Raw genomic sequence first — 9369 nt, forward strand, 5'->3', positions numbered from 1 at the left:
AGATGGAGGATTGTGGCTTTGCTTCACCAAGAGCAACTTACTCAAGCACCCATGAGTAAATGATTTGGAGAAAACTATAGAAAAAATAATACATGAACTAAAAACAAACAAGAAATAACTAAATCAATGTGACACTTTACTATATCATAAAATCTTCTTTTGGGCATAGTTCTCAGCTGGGGCAGTGCTGTTGCCTTCAATGGGCATTAGTTGCTGTCCTCAAAATAAGTAAAGATTGATTTGGGGCAGAAACACAGTACCACTGACCCAAGGAGTTTACAAGAAGCTTCCTCTGAATTTCTGGAAAATCTAGCCACTTCGACAACTTGCCAAAGATACCCTATAGCCAAGCAAGTCCTGTAATGGGGTCAGTCACCCTAGGAAGCTCAACTCTGTGTGTGCTGGGAAAGGACTCTCCATTTTATAAGTTCATCCCACACTATAGAGGCTCAGCTTCCTAAGTGCCAGTGGCTTGCACTTGAGGAAGAGATTTCACCTTATCCTATGATACAAGAGAAAAGAAAGCATGCTTGGGCACATATACCAGTAAAATTATGGGCAAAGATTATGAAGCAAGTAGTAGCCAAACCCAGGTATTCAGCGTATGAGGTTAAGTACTGTAGCAGGGGCTGCACTGTACCGCTGCAGGAACAACGGACAGAACCAGTGGCACACCACTAGGTGGCAGAAGAATTCCACTATCACCATTTACCTTACATCTGGAGCTTCATCTTTACCCAGAGAAGGGGCCTTTAGGATAAAATTCTTGATCCTTTTGGACAGTAAATGTAGCAGCAGTGCAGATGATTCTGGTCCACATGAAGAGTAGTAATTTCAGGAAACTCCTTTTGCATATACCACTCTGGTGTGTCCATGTGAACCTTTCCACCTTTCGGGTGGATTCACTCCCCACTTGCCTTCCCTCCCACATCAGGTTCTGTACCCAAGGATCAACTACAATGATTTAGAAATCTCAGACATTATCAGTTGACTTCCCTTGTATGTTAGGATTTATGCCCCCACCCCAACCAGGAACTTCCCCTTAGATCTCCATGTCACTAGTTATATATCTCCTTCCCTCTCCACTGCCACCTGCAATCTGCAGGAAGATGATATTCTTTTCCCACATAACCTTAAGGAAAAAAGTCTGATTTAAATTACAATTTAACTAAAATGTGCCATTTAATTGATCTAATGGAGTCTTAGATACTTACCTATAAAATGGGAATGACGCCTACTTTAAAAGACTATTGTAAGGATTAAATCAGATGAGGTATACAACCTATTTCTGATTCAACCTCACTGACTTGTGAAGTTTTACTCCTGAATTAAGGAAATCTTACATTTCATCTCACAACATAAATCACTGCATTATTGTGATAAATGCAGCAGTGTCCTTGAGAAAGTTTCATCACTGTGGTTACTACTATCACTGGTAGTGCTCTTGATGCTCAGGTCTATTCAGAGAGTATGGTAAAACTGGGCTCCCACCATCTAGAGTAGAAATTAGAATAAAGACAAACACTTGCATGTTATGCTGAAAGTATATTTATATATATAGATATAGATATTTATTTTTCTGCAGACAGCTTTTACTGATGAGTCATTTTAATGTTCAAAGAACAGCCTATTTCAATACTACATAATCTGTACCAGAATGAGATGGATAGCTTCTCAATTCATTTCACAAGCCAGCACAACTCTGATACCAAAACATAACAATTATAACACAAAACAGAGAATCACAGATCTCACTTAAAAATACAGATGCCAAAATACCAAATAGAACAGTAGCCAATTGAAATCAACACCACATGAAAATGTACAAAGCTTTGGCAGATATCAAGTTGAACCAAATTGAAATCCAAACTTACACACATAGAACTGGAACATAAACACCAGAAACAAAACACCCCCCCACCCCCCACCCCACCCTGCCCCCCTGTCAGCGGCCTCTGGCCAGGGACCCAAAGGAATGAGATATCTGCGGATGGAACCACATTAGCGGGGAGGGGAACTGCTGGTGGGGTCACCAGCATTATCACCAGATCCGGGCTCATCCTCATCCAAATCTTCAGACTCACACTCTGCCAGTGCTTCAAAGTACTGGAAAGGCCAGCACCGTGGATCTCTCTTATGGAGCTTGGCCAAAAACCTCAAAACAAGCATCTTGCTGGTTTCTAGGAATGCTCGGGGGCCCCAGAGGAACTCATATTCTGCTGGCTCTGTATAGGGTATTCGCCTGTACTCTAGGTACTTCTGCCTTACAAACACTTCGGTGATGAGCTTCTTTGTATTTCCGAAGAGAGCATGTGTCTCTCGGACATCCAAGCCTAACCTGTACAGAAAATTAAAGATCATGTTCTCCCTGACACAATTGCCTTTCATAAAGATGAGACTCAGGACCACCATAAGAAGGCCTAACTTGGGCCTGTCTAAGTAGGATGCCACTGGTTCACCCTTATGGTGCCCCAGCTTGTTGATGATAATGTAAGAGTGGTTTTCGGGATCAATTTCTTTCAATTGATAACCAAAGACACACTCTAGCTTATTGTTGGCACGGTTAATGATATCCAAGCACTCATCTTTATATTCACGAATGATGAATTTCACCATCTCTGAGCGCTTGATGGGCACCTTGGCTTGGTCCTTGACCAAGAGGAACTGCACCAATGCATTTGCTCTCTCATCCAAGGGAGACAATGGCTGAGTCTCCAACCTGGGGTCATTCTGGGTGGCACCAAATCCCTGAGAGAGACTGGTGAACTCAGAGATAATCAAGGGCTGAGGGCTACCTGGGCTTTCCCAGAGACCCAGGGCCCTCGAAGTGCTTGGGCCCTCCCAGGCACTCAGAGCCCAAGTTGTGCTGGGCCCTTCCCATCCACTCAGGATCCTGGAGGTACTAGGGCCCTCCCAGCCACTCAGGCCCCGGGAGGTACTTGGGCCCTCCCAGTCACCCAGGACCTGGATATGGTTTTCAATCTCCCAGTCATTCAAGTTCAGATTTTCCCAGGGTCTCGGTGCCTGCCAGTCACGCAGGGCCAGCATTTGGCCACTGCTGTCCTCTTCGGTATTCAGATGTTTCTTCTTCCGGGTAGCTTTGCCAGAGCGACGTGGAGGCTCAGCAGAGGTTTTCGAGGCCTCTTGAATGGTGGCCATTGCCTTGGGGGCAGCTGCCGTAGCCATCAGGATGGTAGGCACTGCCTGGGATGCTTTTGAAGCATTCACATTGGGCTGTGGAACCCATGGAACTGCAGGCAGGGCCTCCACACAGGCAAATGGATCCTGCAGAGCAAGTGGCAGTGACTTCGGGGTCTCTGAGGGGGCAGATGGGCCCTGAAAGGCATTAGAAGAGGCAGGCTGGAACCGGGAGGTAGTTGGAAAGACTCTTGAAGTGGCAGTGAAGTTCTCCGATGTGGCAGGCAAGTTTTTCCAGGCAGTCGGCAGGTGTGCTCGGGCAGCTGACATTGCCTTTGGAGCACAAAAAGTGGCAGCGAAGATCATGCGATCCTTCGAAGGGGCCCTGCGTTCCTTTGAAGAGGTCCTACGTTCCTTCGAAGAGGTCCTGCGTTCTATTGAAGAGGCCCTGGATTCTCCCGATGGAGTCATCAGTGATTTAGCGGAGCCCATGGGAAAATTTGCTGCCGCTATGGGAGCTCCGGGCTGGCCCTGCAAGGCTGTAGGGGGGCCTTGCCAGGAGGGCTGGAGTTGCAAGGTGGGCAGCTCTGCTTGCGGGCCCGAGGGCTGGGCCTGCTGGGTGGGTAGCTGGATTTGGAGGGCCTTTTGGGAGGCCGGGACCCCCTGAAAGGGCTGCTCCATCTGAACCAGTGGTGGGCCCTGCCTCTGGGCCTCCTGGGTGGGCACAGGCTGCCAGAACTGCCCAGGAGCCTTAGGAGCCTGCCAGGCCAGAGCCTGGGTTTGCTGCACTTCCTGGAACTCCATCGACGTTGGCAGCTCATGTGGCACTGGGGCTTGGCCTTTGGGGGCCTGCCAGATGATGGGCGGGCAGTGTGTAGCCTGTGGGGCCGACAAAGGGGCCGACAGCACAGCCTGGGGCGCCTGTGGGCCAGCGGGAGGCGCCGTGGGCACCTGCGTTGCTGGTGGGGCAGTGGGCACCTGTGGCGCTGCCCGCACCTGTGGCGCCGCCCGCACCTGCGTGGAGGGCAGCCTAGCCTGCGGGGCCTGCCGCAGCGGCGGCGGGGGTGGCAGGGCCTGCCAGAGCGGTGGTGGGCTGGCCAGGACCTGCGGGGCAGGCCGGATGGGCGGTGGTGCCTGGCGTATCAGCGGTGGTGCCTGGCGGATCTGGGGTGGAGCCTGGCGCACTGGCGGGGGACCCGGCCGGATGGGCGGTGGGCCCGGCCGGATGGGCGGTGGGCCCTGGCGCACAGTTGGTGCCTGCCAGGTAATTGTCGGAGCCTGCCAGGTGACCTGCGTGGCCTGCCAAGCCAGAGGTGTGGCTTGCCAGCCTTGTGGCGGGGCTTGCCAGCCCGGCGAGGTGGCCTGCCAGCCCGGGGGTGTGGCCAGCTGCGCCGGCGGGGCCTGTGGGCCCTGGGGAACCTGCGGAGGAGCCCTTATAACCTGTGACTGGATTTGCAGAATCAGAGGCTGAGCCTGTGGGGCCCAGGACGCCAGAGGCTGCTGTGCAGGTGGGGCTGCCGGCTGTGCCATCGGGGTTCCTGAAGCTGCAGGCTGCGTGATCGGAGCTCTCGAACCTGGAGGATGAATCATCAGGACTCCGGGACCAGGAGGCTTGGCCATCGGGGCTCCTGGAGGCGGAGGCTGGGCAATCAAGGCTGCCGGGGGCGGAGGCTGAGCCATCGGGGCTCCCGGAGCAGGAGGCTGGACCATCAGGACTCCCGGAGTCAGAGGCTGGGCCATCAGGACTCCTGGAGTCGGAGGCTGGGCCATCGGGGTCCCCGGAGGGGGAGGATGGGCCATCGGTGTCCCCGGAGGGGGAGGGTGAGCCATCGGTGTCCCCGGAGGGGGAGGATGCGCCATCGGTGTCCCCGGAGGGGGAGGATGAACCATCGGGGTCCCCGGAGGGGGAGGATGGGCCATTGGGGTCCCCGGAGGGGGAGGATGGGCCATTGGGGTTCCCGGAGGGGGAGGATGGGCCATTGGGGTCCCCGGAGGGGGAGGATGGGCCATCGGGGCTCCGGGAGCTGAAGGATGCATCATCAGGACTCCCGGAGTCGGAGGCTGGGCCATCGGGGTTCCCGGAGGGGGAGGATGGATCATCAGGACTCCGGGAGTCGGAGGCTTGCCCATCGGGCCTCCCAGAGGGGGAGCCTGGACCATCGGGCCCCCCAGGGCCGGAGGTTGGGCCATCGGAGCCACTGGGGTAGGAGGCTGGCCCTGTGGGGCCTCCCAAGCAGGCTGAGGTGCCTGCCAAGCGGCCAGTGAAGCCTGCAAATCAATCGGAGGTGGATCCCAAGGGACTGGCGGAGCCCGAGAGGAGGCGGGCGGGGCCCGCATCAGAACCGTAGGGCGGCTATAGACCGGAGGCTTGGGGGCCTCGGCCGGGGGACTCGAATCACCCAAATTCTTACTTAGCTGCGACATGTCCCTTTGCTCTGACAGCTGGTGGGCCTTTTCCTCCGACAGCTGCTGGGCCTTTTCCTCCAGAGAGAAGAGAATGCCTACGTGGCTGATCAGAGGATCCCTCCCTGCTGACTGGTGAATAGGAAGTAAGTGCCCTTAGCTCTGCAGCTTTCCGCAGTAAGGAGGAGGGGGGAAGGGGGCTCAATCCCGCCCCTTCCCCGCCCCCGACCACCACAAGTGGATAGTGCATAGGGGCGTCTACCAGAAATCCTGGCTGACACAAGATCCCTTCTCACTCTGTCCAGTCCCCAAATGCAGTCTGGTCAGACTTACCATGGATGAGTTTTCACAGAGGAGTGACAGGAACAGATCTATGTTTTAGAAATCACTGTACTGCAGTATAGAGTAGGAAGAGACCACTGGTAACATGGAAGGCATCCATGAGGGGGGAGATGGTGTGGTCTGAGCTCAGATACAGCAAAATCAGAGCCGGAGGATTAAAAAAAAAGTGCATATATGTACACGAGAGATTCAGGAGTCGTAGTAGGCAGCTACTATACTTTATTAAAAAGAGATATAGAAGGCATATAAGTTTGTCCTGGGAAAAAGAGAAATTGCTGGTATAGTTAATTCTCTTAGGGACACAGTGGGAGGCACATAGGAAGAGAGATTTATGAGTATTGATTGGGACATGGGCATTTGCAGTGCTGTGAGACTGCCAAGGAGAGATGCTCTGTAGACAATATTGTATGATGGCTTGGGATTCTAAAGAAAACTGGACTGGGCATTAAGGTACTCCTTAATTGTGGGAGTGAATGTGTTTGCAGGAAAATCATTTAGAATGAAATTCCTGAGATGTGTCTTGAAGAATACAGGCATTTTTAGACACAACAGAGAAAAGTGATGGCAAAGACTACAGAAAGAAGGAAAGAAATTATGGAAATTCAGATGCTTGAGACATCAGTGGAAGATAAAATTTTCAGTACCAGGAAAATTTCCTGTGGAATGGCTGGCACAAGAGAATGAGGTGGGTTTCTTGGTGCTGTTCATCAGTTACAGAGCGGGAAAGAAACTGAAAAAAATGAAGGCCAAAAATGCACTAGAAAATAGCAAAATGAGTGAATAAATAGATCTAAGACTAATATATAGGGAAAACAGATGATGAATAAAATATGAAATTTTGGGGGTATCTACTCATGAGCAAAATCACTTTAAAATTAGACAGATATATACACAGATAAAGTAGAAGTCCTCAAAATTATTTGGTAACACTACACTACTTCATGTTGAAAGGAAGTGATAGTCTCACTTCTAGTTGGATAGTTTTATGGGAATACACAAAATGATAAATAGTAAGGATGTTTAGTTTAGAAGAGACTGCTTTCACCTAGGGCAAGAGTCCAGAGTGACAAAAAACATGAATGATACCACAAGGGGGCAGAAGAGAATGATGAAGGCTATACCTTACTCCTCCTGAAGTACCCTTAGCCAATGTTCCTCAAATTTGGTAATTTATGAATCCCAATCAAGACATAAACACACTCCCGGGGCGCCTGGGTGGCGCAGTCGGTTAAGCGTCCGACTTCAGCCAGGTCACGATCTCGCGGTCCGTGAGTTGGAGCCCCGCGTCAGGCTCTGGGCTGATGGCTCGGAGCCTGGAGCCTGTTTCCGATTCTGTGTCTCCCTCTCTCTCTGCCCCTCCCCCGTTCATGCTCTGTGTCTCTCTGTCCCAAAAATAAATAAAAAACGTTGAAAAAAAAATTAAAAAAAAAAAAAAAGACATAAACACACTCCCAAGGTTACAATTGCCTTAAATAGTGAAGGAATAATTTAAGAGGGAGGTTTCAGGGTTTTATTTTCTGGTAACTGAAAGGATGAGGGATCATTTATTATCCCCAGGAACATCTTCCTTTTCAAAGACAAGCAGCTCTTTCATGGTGCCTAATATGTAATTCCCACATATACCCACAAAGCTGCTTCTACAGAATGGATGCCACCATACTTCATGGCTTCCAGGTCCTTCTTGTGCACTAATAGTCCATATAAGACTTCTCATTTTGGTAGGGCTTAGAATCACTTTAGAGGGACCAGCTAGGCATATAACCTTGGTGTTCCCCTATCACCAATTCTGCCACATGACAGCTACTGTCTATGAATGACTTTGGGATATTGAGTTCATGTTTCAGTCTATGACATTTATACCCTCAATAAAGCATACTTTCTCCTCCTCTAACTAAAATGTATAAATTTCTGAGAGATTAAGTTCTTTTACTAACCAATTTTTTTTCAGGATTATGGCATATTTAACCTTCAGTCCACCATGCTTTGGGCCATTCTACACAATAAATGGCTACTAACAGGGTCCAGTTGTTCTCACTGATTGGAGCTCAATGAATAGCATCACCGCTCAATATCAACTCCCACTAAATTCATTATGTAAAAGGGGGCCCAGTTTATGCCTAAAGGTGATACATAAATGAAAAAAAGAGGTAACGGGAACTAAAAAAACAAACAAAAATTATATCATTATAAATGGAAAGTAGTCAAGTTGTACATTAGCACCAGTATGATTCCTTGTAACATTTTTTAACTGGTAGAGAAAAGTGTGACTATAAGTATATAGTAATTCTCAAGGGGCCAGTAATGGCAGATGAAATGGGCTTATTTTTCTCTGGAAAATCTGCCTATTTTGGACCATCAGTGCTCTCAGATCCAGGCCACTTGACAGCCTAGCTACTCACAAATGATCTACTCCTAACATCAAATACACCTGACAAATCAAGTAACATACAACTCTTTTGTGAAGACAAACTGCTTTAATAACAGCAAAGCCCAATACTGTCCTGAGTACAGTGGGTAATTTGGACTACAAGGTTTAAATAGGTCTCCTAAAACATGCCTTCTCATTATGGGATCTTTGAGCATCCTGAAGCCCTACAACAATTCTGTGTGTATATTCTTCCACTTCTATGCCTCTGAACCAAGTATTAGCAAAATTTCTTTTCCTAGCTTCCCCATGAGACAGTTTAAAAACCCAAGGTGAGGGGCACCTGGGTGGCACAGTCGGTCAAGCATCTGACTTTGGCTCAGGTCATGATGTCGTGGTTCATGAGTTCGAGCCCCACATCAGGCTCTCTGCTCTCAGCACAGAGCCTGCTTCAAATCCTCTGCATTCCCCTGCCTCTCTCTCTCTGTTTCTTTCCCTCAAAAATAAATAAAAACATTTAAAAAAATCCAAGGTGCTTAAAAGCAAAAGACAAATATATACAAAGCATCCATGGGATGTAGGTGTCTGTCTTGTAATTATACAGGACTTTCCATATTTTCATAAGTATGTAATGAAAGGATTACAGAAGTAATTGAAAAAAAAACTGGTGGAAGGAGAACTGAGAATAGACAAATAGAAGTAGGAAAATCATTGAGTCATACAAAAATTAATTTTTTTATATTTATTTATTATAGGCAAGAGTGGAGCCTTCATGTAGACAAGAGCTTTGTTTTGTTCACTCTTGTATACCCCATTCATCCTGAGTGATCAGTAAAAAGTTGTCTAATAAAAGTGTAAGATTAGCACAAGAAGTACCTATATTTCACTCCTATATAGCTTTCAGACTTAGTGTATATATTTATAAGTGGGTAAAATAATCTTTATGACTTTCAAAAAGTCTAAAATAATTTATTTATGAAATGCTTTTTATTAAGGATTCAATAGGTGCCCAGCACTGTGGTATGAGCAACGCTGCAGATAAAAATCTGTCACCACATCTTATAGACACATACATAGGATCTATAGATATTAACATAGTATTTTAGTGCAATAAAGTGTTA

General features: G+C 48.4%; 1 protein-coding gene across 1 annotated transcript; it reads right to left on the minus strand.

Annotated features, from left to right (window-relative positions):
• Positions 1 to 1531: 1531 nt before the first annotated feature.
• On the minus strand, positions 1532 to 5793 carry MAGEL2 (MAGE family member L2). Its single transcript, XM_060617890.3, has one exon. The coding sequence runs from the start codon at positions 5560 to 5562 to the stop codon at positions 2002 to 2004; it is 3561 nt and encodes a 1186-aa protein (XP_060473873.3). The 5' UTR covers positions 5563 to 5793; the 3' UTR covers positions 1532 to 2001.
• Between the last annotated feature and the right edge of the window lie 3576 nt (positions 5794 to 9369).

The sequence above is a fragment of the Panthera onca genome, chromosome B3 (assembly GCF_046562875.1).
Source record: "Panthera onca isolate mPanOnc1 chromosome B3, mPanOnc1 haplotype 2, whole genome shotgun sequence".
Lineage (NCBI taxonomy): Eukaryota > Metazoa > Chordata > Mammalia > Carnivora > Felidae > Panthera > Panthera onca.

Coding starts and splice junctions, on each gene's coding strand:
- MAGEL2 (XM_060617890.3), bottom strand. CDS start 5,562: ATGTCGCAGCTAAGTAAGAATTTGGGTGATTCGAGTCCCCCGGCCGAG.